This window comes from Cryptomeria japonica, chromosome 5, assembly GCF_030272615.1.
Source record: "Cryptomeria japonica chromosome 5, Sugi_1.0, whole genome shotgun sequence".
NCBI lineage: Eukaryota > Viridiplantae > Streptophyta > Pinopsida > Cupressales > Cupressaceae > Cryptomeria > Cryptomeria japonica.
Genome location: NC_081409.1, coordinates 757121676 through 757144560, shown reverse-complemented (window position 1 = coordinate 757144560; position 22885 = coordinate 757121676). Strand labels below are relative to the sequence as shown.

The 22885-nt window shown below is 35.0% G+C and overlaps 1 protein-coding gene across 5 annotated transcripts in view; it reads right to left on the bottom strand.

Moving 5' to 3' along the window:
• Positions 1-22885, bottom strand: part of LOC131036497 (sister chromatid cohesion protein SCC2) — a 100613-nt gene that overhangs the window by 64702 nt on the left and 13026 nt on the right. For 4 of the 5 annotated variants that reach the window (XM_059221721.1, XM_057968395.2, XM_057968397.2 and 1 more), the window contains exons 2-5: positions 13842-13954; positions 1943-2076; positions 1320-1422; positions 967-1223 (exon numbers count right to left, since the gene is read on the bottom strand). In XM_059221721.1, coding sequence (XP_059077704.1) covers positions 967-1223; positions 1320-1422; positions 1943-2076; positions 13842-13954 — 607 coding nt within the window. Of the gene's footprint in view, positions 1-966; positions 1224-1319; positions 1423-1942; positions 2084-13841; positions 13955-22885 lie in introns of all 5 variants that reach the window. The other variant, XM_057968396.2, reaches the window with a different exon arrangement.

Sequence of the window (22885 nt, the reverse complement as noted above, 5' to 3'; positions counted from 1 at the left end):
AAGCCCTTCCTCATTCCTTTCAAGCTTCTGCCTTAAGGTATACCATAAAACCTTTTTGGCAGGCAGGTTGTGCTTTAATGAATAAAGCAATGAGTTGATAAGTCCTAACCCAGGTTAAAATCCTCAAAAGACATGCAAGTCATGTTTATGGCAGTCAACCTCTGACTAACACTACTGAACTTGGGGCTTAGTTTAAGTCGCCATGACATTGACAACCCATGGTTGAACCAGACCTTGACAGCCCTTGGGTGATTTTGATGAAAAAGCTACCCGTCTACAATATGACCAAAAAAATAACACCAAAAGACAAAAATCAATAACATAAATTGACACATAAAACAATATACCACAGAATGGGATGCCAAAAAGACACTAAGTAAAATAGTTTTGATACAAAATTACATGCAAACCAATACACTGTTTGAGACACAAAATTAGATGCCCCTGACAAGGAATATATATTCCAGGGTTTTGATACACTAACTACCTTAAATGCAGAAATGTCAGTATTTATTGACACATTGCAGACTTCATTTTACAAAATTTCTATGGCAATCAATGTAATTTTTTAGTTTTTTTTTTTGTATTGTAGATCAATGTAAAGTTGATAAGAGATGGAATGGGACTTGACTAAAATAATTATAAGGAAACTAAACCTAGAATTCCTTTAATTCAATTATTGCATTCTTTGTAAATTTGTCCCTATGCCAAACAAGTTTTGAAATTGTTATTCCAAATTTCCAATAAAAACTGCTTTAAAATTGTAACAAGCAAGCAAAAAGAAAAGTGAACAACAATGTTTACAACGTTAAGCATCACTTGCTTAGCCCAATAAGGACTTCCATTTAAAAGTAGCAATCTCCGAGTAAATTAACAAAAGAAATATTTGGTGGAGTTTGGATATAAAATTGCTAAGTAAACTATGTTACAAATGGAACTAAACTAAAAACCTAAGAGGTTACTCACATCATCCTCTTCATCAACAGCTATGTCACGAGCATGCTGTATATGTCGATCAAGCAGATTTAGAAGTCTCACAATACTGTCAACTGGAACCAGATGAAGGGTATTCTTTGAATGTGCAGCCATAATTTCATTTGAGAGAATTTTGATTTCTGATAGAGGCAACAATGCACCCTCTTCTTCGCCTTCATTTTCCCCAGGCATTTCTGTTCTTTCAAAATGACTGTCCAACAGTTCACAAAGGCCTTCAATGCCACCATCTGCAAATAACATATTGCAAACCTAGAAAGTAACGTAACAAGCAGGGAGATAAAAATGAGAAGCATCACAAAAATACAATATTCAACATAGCAAACCTTGAAGATCAGTAACTCCCGACTTGCTATCATCTGCAACATCTCTGCTAGCCTCTTTTCTTCTTATTCTGGATTTTCTAAGAGGCATAGGCTCTTGCACATCCTGAAATGCATGATAATTTTTAATTTTAGAGGGAAAGCAGCATTCATCAATTATAATTAATCTTACCACAAGGAAGGCTAATTAAAATTCCGATAGAATTGACAAAAGTGTATCTTATTATTCTTTCCATCATCTTTTATTTTAGGGTTTATGGTCAAGCATCAAACATTTTAGAAAACCTGGAAATTATATATGACTAACACTATTTTTGTTCTTGACTTTTTTCTGGTAATAAAAGAAAGAAACCAATCAAAATGTTTTTCTTAGTACTCTTTTCACTTCCTCAAGATTCAAAAAATAACCACAATAAATGCAATAAAATCTAATATTGACAATGTCATCAGTACTCCAAGATTAAAATCTCAACAATACTGAATTTGACAAGGTAAAAGATAGGAAGTCAAATATACACTTGCAACACTGCAGTGCCTGAAAGCAATATAACAATAGCTATCAATTACAAATACTAAGTTGTAATAAATGCAGTAAGTCTATCATAGCCAAGCAAAGGCAAACATACCGAGGTCACTCCTTCAGGAATATTTGTTGAAGCCCCCTTAGAAACACTTTGTGATAGAATTCCACCATGTATATTTTGTGCAGAAGACCTTTTTTCAGAAGACAAATTTCGGAAACCACGCTCCTTAACAAGACCTGTAAACTTGAACAAGTGTGATATTAAATAAGCAAGACATAATCATAAAGAGGAAAGCCTGCTTAGATGAGCATATTTTTCATTCAATAATTCCTGCATAAGGCCTTATATTAGTTTTCTGCAAAAGAAACAGAAAATATAGTAACAATAAACATTTCCTGAATTATAAACTCATAAACTTATATGCAGGAGCCATAAAATTAAGAGGAATAAAAAATTTAAAAACTAGCAACACAAAGCAATGCCCACCCAGTAATCTTGACTGAACTATACCCAAATTTATCCCCACAATTAACTTCAACAGAATATTCCAACCAGCAAGTAGACGACAAAAAACCTCAAATAGCCTGTCCAAATATTCTCACCAAAAAGCCAAACTGATGATTCAACCTACTCTTCTTGTAATAATATGCAATCAATCTACGGCCCATGAGTAACCTCAACAAAACATTCAATCAATGGCTCACAAATAACCTCAATTGAGCCTTGTTCATATTTTAATTTATCTCCATAAACAACTATGGATTCAAACCAATCAATCACTTTATAGTAGCCATGACTGAGCCTTAATCCAAACTTATCCCAATGAGAAACCTTTTGGTATTTCAACCAGCCAACTTGCCATGAGTATCCATCGACTGAGGCTTATCCAAACTTATCTCCATGATTAACTTCACAAAATGATTTCAACCAATCAATGGCTCACAAATAACCATTGTGCACCCTTACAAACTTATTTCAACAAGTAACCTTGACTGAGGATTTGGAACACTTTATACAAGTACAACACCAATAGTATGTAGTAATCCAATATTCACAACAATCAATGAGACCAATGGCAAGCAGCTACATTGTTACAAAAGGAAGTAAACTAAATCAGTGATCACTATTGCTACCAACAAGCTCAGCTGCACCTTATACAAATTTATTCCCACAAATAACTTGGACTGAGGATTCCAAACAATCAATGGCACCCTTTGGGCAAAATTACCCTCACAACAAAACTTACCTAAGGATTTCAACAAGTCAGAGTGCCTCTTATGACCTTGATAGACCCTTACCTAAAATTATCTCCACGAATTATCCCCATGAGTTGCCTTTACAAAGGATTTACAAATGAGTGAGATACATATGTTCAACACTATTTACTTCTCTTAGTCAAACTTATACAGAAGCCACTATCCCATTGAATTTCAATTCAAAATAAGTACAAAAACAAACACAAACCAAGCAGTTAATTCAACATAGAATCATAGATACATATTACAAACAACTATATACCTAACAGGCAGATTGCCAGACTAACCAACAGCAGCATGTTTATTATTGTCCACAAAACAATTAGACAGTCCACAAAGGTCCAACCAATTTTTGGATGTCAGCCAGTTGCATGCTTGATCTCAGCAGTCCTTTCTGCCTCCAAATCCAGATTTTCTGTTATTACTGTTTGCTGTGAGGACATAAATGACTGGAATGGGCATTCAAGAGAATCTTGTTCTCTTGAGTACATGTATCAACTAAAGAAATGTAGGGCTGATGTGGCACCACTCAGCCCAAAGTGTTGTAGCTAATCTAAATTCTGCATTTAGTACTAGGTCAGCTAGAAGAAAGAAGCCACCTTTGTTTGTACTCAATTTCAAATATTTCATAATTAATAAAATGATGATATTGTAAACAAGAATAATGTATTGACAAGGAGAAAAGAACAAATGATAATATACCAGAGCAATGACTGATGAAATCATAAATATGAACAATGTGCAGTAGTTAGGGCATGCCGTTTATTATTAGAGGCCCACAATAGAAAGTAATTAAAATGGCTGGAATAGTAATGATAATTGGCAATATGGAAAAGATGAATTACAAGAAAGTCGACAGAATCTTCACAAGCCATAGAATTTGCAAATGAGATTGATTGAGCTCATATCCTGGAGGACATAAGACAGAATATTTCAACTACAGCTGAAAGTGATACATGGTGACATCCTAAAAAGCGAGGGACTTATACACATAAATGTATATAGTGATGGAGATACTTAAAAATGGAATAAGTGTAGATTAACATCTATTAGAACAACAATTCCCACCCTAAAGAAAGCATTTCTGTCTTTTGTCTTATTGAATGTCAAAAATAGTAATATTTTTGAGAATAGCTTGTTTCTTTACAATGCCCAGATTACTATTGAATGGCTCCCTCCATTAAAATAAACATTTAATGCCCCCTCCCTTCCCTCCTAAAGGATGCGATTAAATAAAACTCAAGGCCAAAATTAACAATAGGATATCCAGGTCACTTGGGCATCTACCCCACCATCATTGTCTCTCAACTAAAATGATTTTCGACATCAAGAATTTCTTACCAGTTATCAATCGCACCTTGGCTACTAAAGCTGATTGTATGTTCCACAAATTATGAGTTGAGTAAGAGAAGCATCTTTTAGGAAGCAACACAATTGCAGCTACTACAGGAAGCAAATACACGATAGGAAAGAATGCCAAAAGTACAGTCAAAGCAAATAGGTGGACAAAAGCTTCTTCCCATTCTAGAACATCTACTGAATGTACAATCTGCTCAAGAGAAAGTCAAAGTTACTGGTCATAAAAGCCTCCTCTCCAATTGCTCCATGCTGCATCCAGAAAAAATAAATCTGAATTGAACGGTTCTACCCTCCATATATTTGGAAGCAGTAATGTCTCCATTAACAATATATGTTTTAAAAAAGTGCTACATGCACCAAATATGGTCCCTAATCTTCCAACTACCTAACTACCACATCATTCATCCAAACAAGAAAGTTGAGTTCCAGCGAGACAAGTCGGGCATGAAAGACATGGATGATGGCTACAAGACAACTGCCTCGAGGTATTGTGATGAGGCAGATCAAATCTACAAACTTGGCAATAGCAATTCATCATTCAACACATCAACAATTGTGGCTACGATTACAATGGTGGATGATATGAGCTCTCTTTTATGTTATAAATTGGGCCACCAACTACAGCTCAATGCAGCAAATGAGCACTCACAACATTATTAGAGGAGTTCCTTCCATTCATCCTCCCAAGTGAAGTCTATGAAGGGTGTGGCCTAGGTATATACAATCAGAAAGCCATTCCGAAGAACAAAACTGATAGAACCTCTTAACCTCTGGAGCACATGTGTAATAACATCTGCAAACCACTTCAAAATCCCTCACATTTAGGAGCCAGATATTTTATCACCTTTATTGATGAGTATTTTAATTCTTTTAAATTTACTCCATCAAAAGCAGAGATGAAGCATTCTCCAAATTCAAAGACTTCAAATCTCTTGTGCAAAATCAACTCAAGCGGAAGAACAGACAGGGAAAAGAGTTTGTCAGCAGAAAGTTTCAGTATTTTCACCCTCATCATAGCATTACATTTCAAGATACAGTTTACTGTATTCCACAGCAACTGATCTGGTAAAAAAGGTTCTTGAGTATAGAATTGGAGGTCACATATGCTAGAAAATGTTTGGGATGGTATGGTAGATCCTGATTCGTGACTTGGCAGTGAAAATGTGATCTTGTGACTAGCCCTAATCATCACCAACCTCGTCAGTGTAGTTCTGTTTCAGGGCAGAAACATTACTTAAGTGGGCATCGAAAGTGGAATATGGAATATGATTGCAAATTTAAATTCATCTCAACGAGTTGTGCAATTTAAAGAAAATACATCACCTCATTTCAAATCCGAACACAGAAGTTATGGCTTCAAAGAATTAAGTGAAAGAAGGTTGACAAACTAAGAAATTCATCATGAACGAGGTGAAAACACTTTCACCAGTATTCAGAAAGAGGCAAATTCCTTACCATAGAAGCAAAACGTGGGATTTGAAGTGTTTTGTCTTTGTTTCTTGAACTTTTCGGTTTCCAATTATGCCCTTAATTCATCGTATGCCTAATGCAACCTTTACAAAGGCATCAGTGAGTTGACAAGGGAGCACCAAGAGAGGCATATCTATCTTCATTCAAGAAAAGTGAAGATTTATCAAATGGTTGATACTTGGTGATCTACCTCTCTCTGAAGCCATTGACATTCAGCAGTGAGATTTGATATTGGAAAATCAAAAAACTCTAAACTAATTCATTTCTTCCCTTCAGATACAAGAGCTGTTAGCAACATGGTGACCTTGGAGGAGATTACCCTTACAAACAAAAAAACCCTTATATGAGTGGCCCTTCTTAAGCTCAATTGCCTGTGCTCCCTCTGCTACATTTCCTTCAAAAAGCCAGAATGGATTTACACAAGTGAAGAGAAACACAAAAAATAAAACAAAAGAGAAAGCAAACAATTCACAAAAGTTTGCCAAGAACTCTGTTACGTATGTTATTCGTTCATCCCTACAAAAACTATCAAACGGAAGAGAAATTGAAGGACATGAAAGCTGACAAAGGAACTCTTGTCTCCTTTGGAATGGATACTATACTGACGGAGCATGTTCAAGTCATATGCCCCTTGCCACAAAAGATTATGAAACTTCTCAGGAGGAAGCTCAGGTAAATACTCAAGAGACCACTCTTAACCACATTAATTTGACTTTCAAGAGGTGGCCTTACTTTTAAAAATCCAACAGCTGTGGATCCAAACCTAACTATTACAGTACTACTCCTTTCTATTTAAGTGATGTTGTAATATTTAGCTTATAATGGTAATTAAAGTTTAGTTAATTTTTTGTAACCTTCTATCCTATAAGTCAGTTAGTTAGTATTTAAAATCTTTCTATTCTGTCTTTAGTTCGATTGTTTCCTTTATGGAAAGATCTTCTGCAATTGCTTATATAAAGAGCATTCTTTTCCTTTGTTGATATAACAATCAATTATTATTTCATGGTATCAAAGCATAGGTTGTTTTTTGGCAAAAATACTTAATAAAAATTTGTGGTTTAATTACCTAGAACTTCAACAAAAATCTTCTTTTTAGGAGATATCTAGAAGTTTCCTGATCAATTTTTTTTAAAACAAAAATCGTGGGGTTTATTTGGCAGATTATTTATAGAATAAAATTCATGTGGTTATTTTCAGTGTTCCATGAAAACGCTGTGACATCTCCAAGTCTCCTTGGGAGACGTCTTGGCGTCTCCAAGAATCCTTGGGAAACTCCTTGGGAGACTCCCAGGCATTTCCAAGACTCCTTGGGAGACTCCCAGGCGTCTCTTGAGGGGTAGGGAGACTTGTAGGAGTCCCATTCTAACATGTAAAAAAGCAATTGAAATTTTTATTTTTTTAAGTTTTGAACGATTTTTGGGGGTTGGGGGGTAACCCTAATTTGACATGAGCCCCACTCCTTCCCCCAATGCAATACAAAACCCACTAAAACTACAGATTTCATCACATTTCTAATTCTGATTTTTTTACCAGCTAGCTGAAGAGGAGAAAAAACTTGGAAATCTTTGTATTTAGATTTAGTATTTCAAATTTTTTTATTTTATAATTTTATTAATTTCCTTTAGTTTCATTTGAAATGTAATTCTTATACTGTTATACATCTTTTCACAACTGGTTTTTCAAGTACTGTAAGTATATGTATAACTATATCAGCACCACCACCCCGCCGCTGTCCCCCCATCGTCCCCTCGTCGTCTCCAAACATAGGCTCTTTGTCCCCCCATCCCCGAAACCCGTCCCCAACGGCCATGGAACACTGGTTATTTTCTGCTGAAGATCGAGGGTTTGTAACAACAGATTTTTTGAACAATTTTTTAATAAAAATTGTGGTTTTTTGGTCGAGGGTTTTTCAGCTGCTTTTGGTCATGTGTCTTTCTAGGCTGTTTCTGCTACTTTTAAACTCACATGACCTAAGGATTTTCGTAGGCATCAACAGCATTACATGGATTTGTTTCATTTTCTTTTTTCATTATTTTTTTTAACATATTGTGGGTTTCAATTTTTTTTCTGATTTTTATCAACAAAAATCAAAGGTATTTCAGAAGCTGTTTTTATCTCGTTTTTTGTGTCTTTGGATAAAAGTTCTGCAAATAATGGTTGTATGATCAAAAATCCAACCAAAGAGGGTCTCAATAGTAGGCTCATGTCGTAGAACGTTCAAACAGTCAACCTTCTATGCATTCATGGCCAAAAGACCAGCAGATCATGACAAGTCTTCTGCATGGTAGTTAGTATAATGACCATTAAGGGAGGTTATTACAGTAATATTGTAATATTTAACTTATAATGGTCATTTAAGCCATTTAGTTAGCTTTTAGTAACTTTCTATCCTGTAAGTCAGTCGGTTAGTATTTAGAATCTTTCTATTTTGTCTTTAGTTCTTGATCGTTTCCATTATGGAGAGATCTTTTGTAATTGCTTATATAAGGAGTATTCCTCTCCTTTGTTAATATAACAATCAATTATTATTTCACTTTCCCTAGGGTAAGCCCAAGGCCTATTTTAGACATCGAAAGGGGTTCCAAAAAAAGATTGGAGGAAAACCAAGCCAAATAGCTTACAATATTTAGGCATGAAATCAGCTAAGGAGAAGATAGAGCATGCAATATCCAATTGTAGGTGAGAAAATCTGTCTGAGATCTTATGAGAGAAGATCCAGATAGATCGTTCACCCAACAATGAAGTACCTGCAATGAACATGCATGCAAAAATCAAATGTCTAAACTAACACACACACGCATGCAATGGGAATTTACCTCCATTGCACTCCTATTCCTCAAGTATTCATGTTTTTTCTCATCAGATGCACTTCTATGAAAAGCTATGAGAAAATGGAGATTCAAGATGAAAGATAAACAAAATAAAGATAACAAAATGCAAGATGAAATTATCAAGATAATGGATGCTAAGAAAATAGAGTGCTCAAGAATGCATAAACAATGGATGGATGCTCAAAATGCAAAGATAATGGATGGGTGCTCAAAATGCAACGATAATGGATATGATCTAAGGGAATTATGCAAGGGTATAACATAATGGTGGTATGCAAAGGTTTGATCTAAGGGTGCTATGCAAAGGTTTGACATTCATAGAGCCAGCCTTAAATGTTAAATTCCAGTTGTTGTGGATACAAACCTAACTATAAGGTAACCCAAAGGCCTACTTTATATCTTGAAAGGGGTACTGAAAAAAACCGAAAATTAAATTAAGGGGCCTTTTATAGGCTTGGGCATAAACCAAGTTTCGTTTAAGTAAACTAGGCAAAATAGCTTACAAAATCTAGGCATGAAATCAGATTGAGAGAAGATTGAACAAGAAATGTAACTGCCAAAAGAATCAGGTCTAATCAAAGATATTTGACTCCTCTTTCTCAATTCCCAAAAAATAATTGTTACCTTTTTCTCAATTCCCAAAAATGTTTGTTACCTTTTACTCAAACCACCTTGAACCCTCAGGGGGGAACGTTGTTTAGCTTTGGCCCAAATGCCAGGTTTCAGGAAACCAAATCCTTATCTACTGTGACAATAACATTCAAGGTAAGGCTACTCAATAAGAGATCTTAACCTTCAGATTTTCATTTCAAGTTCTACCTCTTATCAAACGAATTGACATTTAACCCAGTTCTATCACTCTCACAGAAGAGTGCAGAGATGAGAAAATTAGAGGCCACTTCAAAACTCTTTTAAGGAAATTATTGATGGACAAGATGTTTTTGACGCAGTCCCATCAGAGAACTTTGTGACATGAAATGAAAGGAAATGTTAATGAGAAAAAGTTTGATACATGTTTGGTCCGTGACCTTTCACTAACTGATAGTAGCCTTGCCCTGGCCTCTGTCTTCAACCAGAGGGGCCTGACCATTGGCCTATCAAGTATGAATTCACCTGGGCTTCTCCCCTTGCCCCTGCCTGATTTCAGTTTGAGCTGATCTAATTGTAGGAACTCCATCCATGAGCTAAAGATCATGGGATATTGAAGTTCATATTCTACAAAAGATTAAAAATTTTAAACTTATTGAAGGAAATTTCAAAGACATCAATTTGCTAATATATTCTCTGATAAAAAGTAACTCCTTCCATCTGATTGATAAAATTGATACAGTTAAAAGTAAAACAAACTGTCAAACATCCATACTTATAAGTGCCCAAAGAGAGTGCAACAAATAATTAATTATTATAGGTTATAGATTCACTGGTTTCTGATGTTTCGACTACACAGTGTTTCGACTACACAGTGCTGGCTGGTTACCAATCAGGGATCCATTGCTGGAGTTAATGTCCCAAAACTAACAAAGAGAGATAACCTAATAGGCCTGGAACATTAGTATCTGGTTTTTCCATAACCACAGTTGTTCTTTTCCTAATGGCCTCTCTGAAATGAATTATTTATCCTTCTTGCAATTCTTCTCATATTAAAAAGGGCAAAGTTCTTCGAATTATGACTCTGCAGACCCTGAAAGTTAGTCAATAGCACTCTTGGGTTGTTTTGGAAATTGTTCAACAAATGTGATTGCTTCCAAAATTTCATGTACTCTTGGATACCTTGGTCTTGCCTGGGCAGTAGTCTGCCACATGAAATGTCAATCTTACTTTTACAACAGTATAATACTCAACTTGGTTCAGTTTATTAAACGTATCCCACTTTATGATGGAAGCCTTTTTGCTTGCTTTCTGAGACTACACATAGCTCTCCCACCAACTCTAAAGCATGCCCATTCTTCTTCAACAAAAGCAGAAAACATGAACTACATTTCAAGCTGCACCAATAAGTAAACTACTTATTTTATTTATACCCACCTGCCCCACTTGAGGTGGGATTTCCCATCTAATTTCTCTAATATGAAAAGTGGATAAATCCTAAACAGTCCAAGTTCAATGCATTCCAATGATTGGTGGGACTCAAGCTCTTCCTACTGTGATTTGCTTCATCTTTTCCATCCTTGTCAATGTAGATTTCAATGTCCATAAACATTGAAGTCAAGGCAGAAACATTGGCCTTTATTTTAGCAAATCTTCCCGGGAATTCTGCTTCTTTAATGATTCCTACCATTGAAGATCAGCAATTGCATAATGCACTCCTCCCACTACTGTCTCATATCAAAATTTAAGTTACAAAAATCGGCAAGAGATTGAGATAAACAGAAATCACCCTGGGATTATTTTGAGCTAGAAAACTGTAATTTTTTGTTTATTGCACAATCAACAGTTTTGAACAAAGAAATCACAATAAATTGGAAGTCGTGATTAAATTGCATTTCTTAGTGATTTGCATTTTTGGTGAATTTTGGCCCTTTTTTAATGTATATAAGAAAAAAAAATTCATTTTTTAAACCCTCACCCAAACTTTTTGTCTTCCAAAATCCCTAACTCTGACCTGATTTTTACCCAATTATTGCATGATTTATTAAAAGAAAACAGAAACAAAAAAAATACACTTTTATCTTTAGTTTGACCATTTATTCCTGAGAACTTTTTCTTCTACCATGAATTCAAAACAACTCTCCTCTACCAGTTCTCTTCCCTTGTTTAGTCAGCATACAATTTGATAAACACCTCAGAGAGCCACAAAAAACTTCTCCAGACCAAATTGGACCCACAATCAGCTGTTCTATAAACAAGTACAATTCACTGAACAGATCTTCCAAAGTAAGAAAACAAGAGAATAGTTATCACACAAAAAATTGTAAGTTTTGTGTGGAGAAAATAACTACAAGTCACAGTTAATATAAACTATATATTTATTTATTTATTTATTAATGTAAATTGTTTGAATTTGGCCACATATCAGAAGGATGTACTGCAAATCTAAAAAAATAGTCGCCAACCATAGCCACAAGCTACCAATTTTCTTCTAGACCACAAGTAATGGGATCCTTTTCTCTAATTACCATTTGTAGTTTGTAGAATACCTACTAGGTACACAAGTAAGCATTAAATATATTGAAATATATAATCTGGTAGGTGAGAATAACTGAATTACATTAGTTGTATTAAAATTATGAGGTATATCTAGCAGGTTGTGTCTTTACAAAGGTGATGGGTCAAGTCTGTTAATACTGTAATAGTGACCTTATAAATCACTAATTATATGATTAATCCAGTTCATTACATGCAGTGTGTTTCGCTAGTAAGAAGAAATAAATTGTTTCCTCCTCAATAGGCATGGCATGCAAAGAGGGTTTAGATCTTATTCATGCAAATTTATGTAAGCCATCCTCGATATCATCAGCAACCCTTCATGTGCATTACTTCTAATTGTTGGTAATGATTTCTCAATGAAGAAAAAGTTTAATTGCTTTTGAACTTTTGCCAAGTTAAAAAACATTGCTTGAAAATCACAAAGGCGGGCAAAACAAGACCCTAATGTCTAATAATGAGACAAGTTCACTTCCAAGCAATTCCAAGACTATTACAAGAAGGTATTCAAAGACAACTGATAGTTGTATGCACCCCTAAGTAGAATAGAATGGTTGAGAAGAGAAACATAATTATCATAGATGGACTGGTGCACGATGCACAACAAAGGTAACTCATATGGATACTGTGAAGAAGTAGTAAATATGGCAGTAGATCTCCTAAATAAAAGTTCCCATAAACGTTTATTGAATGTTACACCAGAAGAATCTTGGTCTAGGCTCAAACAAAAGGCAACGCATTTTCCCGATTTTGGTTTCTAAAAACAAAATAGGTAAATTAAATTCTATGAGCTTCAATAATTTCTTTGTTAAGGATAACAGAGCAATAATTTCTTTAAGTGTAACAAGTGATCATTAAATGGTTGTTCAAATCAACACACCCTTTTTGCTAAAAACTATTTGTTGAAATGGTTAGCTAGTTCGGATCATATTTTAATGTTGCCTTGTGGCAATTAAAATATTATCATATTGTAATAAGGTTAAGTGATTCATGTCTAATAGGGCTGGGCCCAAAAAAAAAGGAAACGTGTTACAACTTGCAAGTTATGTAGGCCCCAAATTGGGCGCCAAAAGTGCAAACTAAAATATGTAAAATAGCAGCAATTTGGTTAAAGCCGACTTGGAAAACTTGAACATGAATCTTGTATATAAACAAGATACATTCTACACTTCAAACAAAAATGTATCATCTTCATCGAGTACCGTTAGCCTTATGCAAATTCAGCCAGCTAAGGAAGAAAGCGATATAAATCTTCATGCTGCTGCAAGTCTATCCGATCCTTGAGCGAATCCATTGGACAGCTTGCTGAGCAAGGTTGTAGTCTATACTCCAGCGATCTCCTTCTCCAAGTGGTGTCGATATTCTGCTCTCTCTGAAGATATACTACAGCTGCATATACTTGGTCTAGTCTGCCCTAGACTGGCACTCTGCTTATAAATTAAGGAACTAATCTGAATCTTTGATGCTAGGTTTTTCCTCCAAGAGGGAGGTTTTCCCAGGGTACTTGTGTCTTGTGTTGTGTACTTTATTGTTATTTCTGCTTATTCTCAGTCTGATTCTAATTTAAGTAACTAGATTAACATATGATTGCCTAAAATCAACACTATTATCATATTATTACATTATAAAGAGAAAGAGACCAACAGACAGACAGACTGGACACATGTTGGAAGGAATTATCTTGAGTAATGGTGGATGGTTTCTAGAGGATAAGGTGATAAGGTGCATACATATTTTGGCAAATGAATAGATATTGAGCTATTACTCTACCATGTGTCACTCTTGTGTATGTTTCCTGGTTTGGACGTGTATATCTGTTCATGCTCATTATATTATATAGTTCTATTTTAAGTCTAATAACCAAATAGGCATTCATTGATAAGAAAGTAATAAGATTCTAAATCAAAAAAGACAAAATAGAATCTAGCTCCGCTTTTATACCTGGTGTGGAATAATCAAATGCCTCAAAATCATGTTGAAGAACAGCAGAAAGAACAGACCCTGGCTCAGCTGAAATTGAAGCTTTGCCATTTCTAACCTCTTCCCGTAGAGACCTGGCCAATTTTGTGTTAGAATATACTATAATTTGTAAAACAGAACACCATAAGTTGTAAAACAACTGGGAATAAGCAGATTTATCAATACTTCATGCAAATAGAAAAAAAATCAAGTATTAGAAAATCATACGACATCAAAATTCATGCAACTTTTGAAACAAACGGATGATGAGGTCCAGAATTGCAAACAACTTAAAACATCACAATTCATATTTTTAAAATGGCTATAAAATTCAACTTGAGTGAATCCAAAACAGAAGTTTCAGAAAACTACAAAATGAAGATTTAGGACAACAGTGCTGCTAAGAATCAAAATACTTTTTTTTTTTAATTATGTACTAAGAATTCACAACAATAAAATATAAATGTACTATCTAAAAGTTAGTTAATGGCATTTATATATAATAAACCATCAAAAGATTATTTTGCATATTAAGCATAGCAACAAAAGATTAACAAAAGACAACAATTATCAAATTTAAAAGCTATGTTAACCTGAGTTTCCATGACGGGGGCAGCTGGGGACAGAAGGACGAGTCTCCAGGACGGCAATTTTTTTTGCCAATTTTGGGGACAGCAAAGGGGACGGCTATATAAAAATAAGTATAGTTAAAATATATAGGGAAATTTAAAATATTCATATGAAAACATGGATAAAACATGCACATATACATTATAGAACCTTAACATATAAGAACCAGCAGAGTTCTTATGCCAAATTTGTGTTAAATTGATCGTCAAAGTCAAATTGCTTACATTATTCATTGTCAAAATTCACTGTCAATATGCAGAATTTATAGGGAAGTCCCCTAGGCGTCCCCTATCGCCGGGACGGGGATGCCTGAAAAAAAAATTCAGGGACGCCATCTCAACTCAAATAAGATCATCATTCATTAGAGTGCGATGCCACCAAAAATCCTCCATCTTAACAATGTAAATGCCAAAGAAGGTTACTGAGAGAGAACACATTGGTTTGTCCCCAACACTACACTTTACAAAGTCAAAAGCCCATGAGAAGTATATAATTGTCCAAAAACTATGTCATAAAGCCACCAGGTTGCAGATAAGAGAATTAAGAATATCAATGTCATGCATCCTATAGAAGAGTAAATGTCTAGAAACTAAATCAACGGCCTTCTTCGAGTCTATAAAACAACAAAATACTAAGGAACACCAATGATGAGCCTCCTCAGCAATAGCCCTAATTCTAAACACATGACCAATGGCTTGATAATCTCTCCTAATGCTGACCTACTCTTGAACTCCAAGATTACCTCTCTTGAAGTACTAAAAAAACTATATGTCTAACACTATGGCATTGAGTTTGGCAAAATGTATGCCAAATCGTTATGGTCTTGTAGTTGCCAAGGTTGAAGAGATCTCCAACTTTATGAAACATAAATCACTTTCTTATGCTTGGATTTGTGTTGCATTTACCACCTTTCAAATCAATTTAAGGTTAAGAGATCTCCATCTTTATTAGCCATTAATCATTTTATTATGTTGATATTAGTATCACAATTACCACGTTTCAAATTAATTTGCAGATCTCCAAACTCTTTAGGTTACCATGATATGTGTCATTGTTTCCATAGGCTTAGACAACATCCTATCATCATCAAAAAGTTCTACTTTAGTACATGTATAATTCAAATACAAAAAACAATTATACCACAACACTAGACAATATAGAAAGGAAAAAGATAAAGAGTCGTAAATCATTTTACTATGGTCAAGTCTACATTGCAACTATATTGATCTTCATCAACTCAATTTTTGTAATGGGCGTTGGGAATTTTATCCTGATACGACTAATAACCAAGCACTACATAACCTTAAGATTATGCAATCCAAATAACGATTATGTTGCAATTATAAAAAAAAAAAAAACATTAAATCACACACATGAGACAGAAGGATTTACCTTAAAACCCTTTCAAGAAACATATCCACTAGTAAAGAAAGTTGGCAATTGTATTAATTGCAAAACATACTCCAAATACAATAAATCTACTTGCAAACAACAAACAAAACCTTAAAAACACACTACACAATATCATCACATCATCAAATGCAACCTATACATCAACCTATTCCATCTGCACCATGGGCCATATGTACCCCTGAGTCATTAGTCTAGAATTTCATTTGACTAAATACTTTAACCACTAATGGAATACCAATTGTCACACAACCATTACATGCCCATACCATAACATGATTGCACCATGATCTCATCATGCCACACATCCCTCTAACAAGACATCTCCAATTAAACAATCAACTCATCTACTTATATACTCTTGCAACAATTTAATCAATGATTGTTGATCAAACACACCTAATAGTGAGCATGTCTTCCTACAATGCCATAACCAAAACCAAGCCATAGCTTGTGATAATAGAGACATCACTTCTAATAACTTGCAATAATCTAAAACATCTCCTAGGAAATATACTTGTCATCCACCATCGCCACATGCACTCTACCAATAGCACATGTGCACCTCCATTGCCTACATCCAACAACAACATATTCTATTGAAGAAGACATCTCCATGCCAAACTACGAAATCTAACAACCCGCTACATTCTACCAAAGAAGCTTTTGCCAATGTTTTATCGATCTGTGATTAAACTTGTCAACATGCACTAATAGCACCAAAAATCAAACAATAAATAACTTCATCGTAATTATCATCTAAGTTATTACCACCAATAAACACATTTTTGCCTTAACTACATATAATATGACCATTCCATAAATTCAAAAACTCACTTGATCATCATATAAGAGACTACACCAAACTAATCAAGTCCAAGAGATGTTGCTTATTTTCCCCTGAGCTATTGCACCGTAATGCAACTCAACTGGTATTTCAATTGGTTGTCAAGTAAAGAGAACACACACTTCACCATGAATTGTTTAAGTCTTTTAATATCTTGAGCACACTTTGATATCTAAAAGGAACAATTGTTATCTCTTGACCTGCACTATACAATGGACTAAAGAGCACCTGTTTGATAACTTTTGTTGGCCAACAAAAAACATTCTCCTAAACTGAGTGTGTCCTATTGTTGACTTTTATCACCTATGCATCTTGCACAACAAGCATCAATAAAATTCAAAAATCACAATAAATGCCATACCAAATGCCACAAAAATGCACCCTACACATGACTCAAAATTCACTTTGCCAACTTTCCAATTAGCAACCTTAGGTTCATTTGTGAACAAACAAAAGTAGTTGACATCAACACCAAGACCAAGCCTTGTGGTTTCGAGTTGTGCACCAAATTCTAAAAGAGTGATTTATAAAGCTATTTTGAATAGCTTCTGGCCAATATATTCAAACTATTATCCATTGGTGTGGAATCTTCTTTTTAATCACCCGCACAAATTTCATTTGACAAATTCAAGCTTCACATTAGTCTACTAAATTGCTACTCCAAACCAATAATACAAAGGACCTGAATTTGTCAAGTCAAAAGTGGAGAAAAGTCTATGTACCTAATGAATTATGTGATCATTGATGTTCAAGTTGTCCATATTAACTTTATCATAATCTAATCTTCTAGGATGTATATTAAAAATGATAGTACAACTTTCAATCAAGGATCTATTTTGATGTACCAAGTTTGTGAAGCCTGGTTGAAATTGTAAAGTGCTTTCACTAGATTGCATAAAAGGTCTTTGTTACAACATTTGGAAAATTCATTTCATTTGAGAGGTCTAGAAAATTTGGAAATTGCAAAAGGATGGTTCATCAATGAGAGGATTGTTATCATCTTTTGCAAGAGAGTACTCAAATGATCATAAATTGCTATGCAAAAACACAAAATATGATATTTTCTTGGCCCCTACCAATTCCTTTTGCAACTCTATGTTAATTTTGTGACCTAGATCAGTAATCAGATTTCTAACATTTAATTATTGGCTAGCATTAAGTAAACCATAATCAAGTAGATGCAAGAATGAAAACAAGAGAGCAAGAGAACAACACAAATACCCTAGGAAAACCTCCAAGGAGGAAAAACCCAGCACTAAAGACCCACAGAGCAGATTATGTATTCAATCTTAATTGCATCAATACAATACTTAGCTTGACTCTTCAGATCTGATTCCTTTTATCATATCAGATTTGCCCTTCTAAATACACCAAGTCTTCATCAAGGAATACCAAATGACTTCTATCTCTTTGAACAAGTTCGCACAATCCTCTCCTTTATTTCGCACCTTCAATTGCAGAGCTATTTCGCTGATTGCATGAGAGATGAAGTGAATGATTGTATTTGCAAGTTGACTTTATTTATATGTGTCTTAACCTTTATTAAATCCAAGTCGGCCTTCCTCCTTTTGGCGCCAATTTATTTATTGAGGCGTGGTGTATTTTAGGGTGGCGTGAAGGTTAAAGGGCCTGACCTTAACTTGGGGGCACGTTACCCTTTTTAGGATCCCGTCCTATAAGGGTTCGGATGTTGCCTTCAGGCAATCCGAACCCATCTTACCTAGTTACAAACAACACTCCCTCTTAACTAGGGAAGAAGAGAATACATAATCTGAACCTTTAGAGTTCCATCTAGCACACAAGCATAGCATGGATCTAGCACACAAGCATAGGATGGTTCTAGCACACAAGCATAGAAAGTGTAATACACAAGTGGGTCTTTACATAATTACAATTTTCCATCTAGCACACAAGCATAGATTGGACACATTTCATTCTTGCACACAAGCAAAGAATGATCAAAGTGCTGCAGGTAGAGTCACTGAGATTGGAGCTCCCTCTCAACCAGGGTTCCATTTTCCACAATACCGAGTCTGTCTCTGAAGTATTTGAACTTCACTCTGGATAAGGGTTTGGTAAGAATATCTGCAACCTGTTCATCTGTGCTAATATACTTTAGCTGAATGGTGCCTCTTTGCACCATATCCCGAATGAGGTGATGATCTTACAACCAGGTTACAAGATTAGGGCCCAGCCCTAAGTAATGCATACAATGTTTAAATTGTAGTCTGAACTTAGCTGACAACTTCAAATACTCCTGAGAGAGTATCAGAGCAAGTATTCCATAGTATCCACCTTCTACTGCCTGTGGAGGATGACTTCAACCTTTAACATGTACACTTGCAAGTCATGAATACATACACAATTATTCATGCACAACATGGAGTCTTTTCATGCCATCGATTACACATATCCATCATTCATTGTCTTTACCTCAGTCGTCTCCCAAAGAAGAATGTAACACCATAATCTTACATCTTGCATGCAAGCAAGAAATGGAATAGACATAATCAGAAAAAGTTGTAGTCTTCCATCTTGCACATAAGCATAGAATGGAACGACATAACATAGTCTTCCAGCTCGCACACAAGCATAAACTGGATCCACCTTACATTGCCCGCAGAGGGTGGTTGATACAACACAATGTATCACTGAGGTTGAGACTCCCTCTCAACCAAGGCGGTGTTCTTCACAGCTCTAAGTCTATCTCAAGCTTCAAGAGAACATCTGCAACACAGGATTGTCCTGCCATAAAACACTGAATTGTCAGGCATCATTATACAACCCTGATAATAAATCAAAACATCATAACAAGAATTTTGAGAAACCACACTGCTTCTCTTGAAGCAACACTTGCAACAATGTATTTAGCTACAGTAATACTTAATGCAGCTGAGGACTGTCCCTGTAGGTCCAAGAGATCGCAGTGGGTGAATGCTTGAAGTGTTTTCCTTATCCGTAACACTTCTTGACCAATCTGAACCTAAGCAGCTTCATCAACTGTGCCTCGCAAATATCTTAGATGAACATGTTATTGCAAAGCATATGTCTGGTCTAGTGTTAACTGATACATCAATGATCCAATCAACTGCCTGTACTCTGATGGATCTGCAAAATCAAAATTAGCTACAGAAACACTTAACTTCTTTAAGTTAGATTCCATAGGAGTAGACATAGGTTTACAATCCATCATTCTAAATCTTTTCAAAATATCAATAGTATATTTTCCTTGACTTAGAAAAATTTCGTTAGACCTTTGCCATACTTCTAGACCTAGGAAATAATGCATTAAACGATAAGTCCTTCATTTCAAATTCTGAAGCTAGATCTTTCTTACATCTAATGATAAGTTCATCTTTACCAGTAAGAAATAAATCAAGTTCATCTTTACCAGTAAGAAATAAATCATCCACATATCTAACTATAATTAGCATTTCATCATTGGATCTTAAGTTATAGAGATCAGATTTTAATTTCAATCTGCCTTAAAGATGAACTGATAGACACAGATTTATCATGGCACAAGAGGAGAAATCCAAATCTATTTGATTAAAGTGAAGACTGACAGAGAGATGATTCGATTTAAACTGAATGAGAATGGTGAAAGCAATGACAATAAATCCGAACTGCTAATGATACTGGACAATTCAAATATCTATATATGTGGGACTGAAGAGTTATAATTCTATTTTCCTGCCCTTCTTAAACTTGCTTCTTAACCTTATATAGAGAGAGAGGGAGATCGAACTAATATAAGAACATCACATCCAAACCAATCAACACGACCCTCTTAATCATCACGTCTCCCAACCATCATGTCTCTCTATCAAATCGGTTACATCTAAAGTAAGAAGATAATACGGTTTGATCATTGAATTGAACCAAGTATTAACACGTCATCAGTTAACATGAATTAATAAGTAATTAATTCTCACTATTACATAGAATCAATTAACATATGAATTGATTCATATGTAATATGCATTACATAGAATCGATTAATATATTAATCGATGTATGTTGATTATCTCAAATAATCGAATCATATGCTAGTTGATTCAAATACAATGTATATCCATTATTATTTTATTATATGACTCAGTCATATCAGATTACTGACTGACGCTAATCTTCAACATGCAGAAAGTTGAAAACTGTGCCAAATTTTGTTCATGTTGTTTACACCATGGCTAACATTCAGAAATGGAGTAGAGCAAAGCTAATACTACTAAGTCTTAACAGTGAATATTGGATATTATTTTAATAGTCAACCTGTCCACAAAATAAAATAAGTCCTGTAAACCCAGAGAGACACTGGTTTTAGAACAAAAGTCAAAGTTGGCAATAATGTGAACCGGGTTGATTGAAAATAAATCAGATCACCAAAAATAACTTTATTAAAAGGCCCATAAGGCATAGCAAAATAGCAAATACAAGATTGAGAGGGCCCATCAGACATGACATCCAAACTGCTGGTAGAGGGGAGGCTGCTAACAAATCAACCCGGGGCCTTCTACCCCATAGCCTGCTTCAAGATTGGGAAAGAATTTGATACATGTAATGCCTCATGGATTATCACTTCTCACAGTTGTCGTCTGTATGGAGTTATTCAGTACATACACCCAAAACACACAATGAATAGTATCTGAAACTACACTATTCTAGAAAAGAGATATGATAAAAACTCATATGCTTTATTTGCTTCTTCAGATTCATCTATTTACCACATGCTTTTATTTGCTCTCCAAGCAGCTATAATTTGGAAAACAAAAAATGCTGCATAAGCTGATAGATGACTTGAAAGGATTAAATAAGACACTTTGGAATAGCTTTATACAAAGTGCGCTGCTGTATATATTTCAGTTTGAGTTATAGAACAATACAATCCAGAAGAATGTACTGCGAGGTTTGGAACAAGCACATGGAAACCCTAATAAGGATTTCAATCACAACTTGGAACATGCGGCATCAGTGAACCAGTCAGTCTCTTTAAACTGGAACCAAAACTGGCATTGATTTCCCTGCTAATGAAACCCCATTTATGAGCCCCAGTTGACAACTAGTAGGAAGTACAAATTGGTTGCACAATTTAAATGCCAGGGATATACTTTAGTAGCATTGTGAAGTCAACCAACCTTTTTATCTAATTGATGGATTATTAGCTACGATGTTGGTAAAGGTCATATACTACACCAGAAGTGCTAAACCACTTCCATGATTAGTTTGGTAAATCATAACCCCTCCATGTTACAAGAAACAAATTACTTTATAATACAGGGCTTGCTGACATGTATATTATAAATCTCAAGTTTCCATGATTTGATTCCCTGGAAGGATAAAGAAATGTAAATGAATAACCATGACCTATATATGATGTAAATTTAAACCTTTCAATAAATTGCATATCTGTTATTTGGGATTTTATTCCAGCAAATCGTTGATATTCATCGAACACTGATGCCAAGCACCAATTCTGTACTTTGCGTAGGCATGCTATCAAACAACTTGTAGGACACTTCCCTCTTTTGCAATGAATTAGCACGGGATGATTTCTTAAATAAAGTAAAATCTTCAATGCTTCACATATGGCATCCTCAAAAATACCCATTGAAGAGATAAAGATGAACTTATGGCATCCTCTGATTAAAACTTGGCTTTGATACCATGTTAATTTTGTGACCTAGATCAGTAATCAGATTTCTAACATTTAATTATTTGCTCGCATTAAGTAAACCATAATCAAGTAGATGCAAGAATGAAAACAAGAGAGCAAGAGAACAACACAAATACCCTGGGAAAACCTCCAAGGAGGAAAAACCCAGCACTAAAGACCCACAGGTCAGATTATGTATTCAATCTTAATTGCATCAATACAATACTTAGCTTGACTCTTCAGATCTGATTCCTTTTATCATATCAGATTTGCCCTTCTAAATACACCAAGTCTTCATCAAGGAATACCAAATGACTTCTATCTCTTTGAACAAGTTCGCACAATCCTCTCCTTTATTTCGCACCTTCAATTGCAGAGCTATTTCGCTGATTGCATGAGAGATGAAGTGAATGATTGTATTTGCAAGTTGACTTTTTTTATATGTGTCTTAACCTTTATTAAATCCAAGTCAGCCTTCCTCCTTTT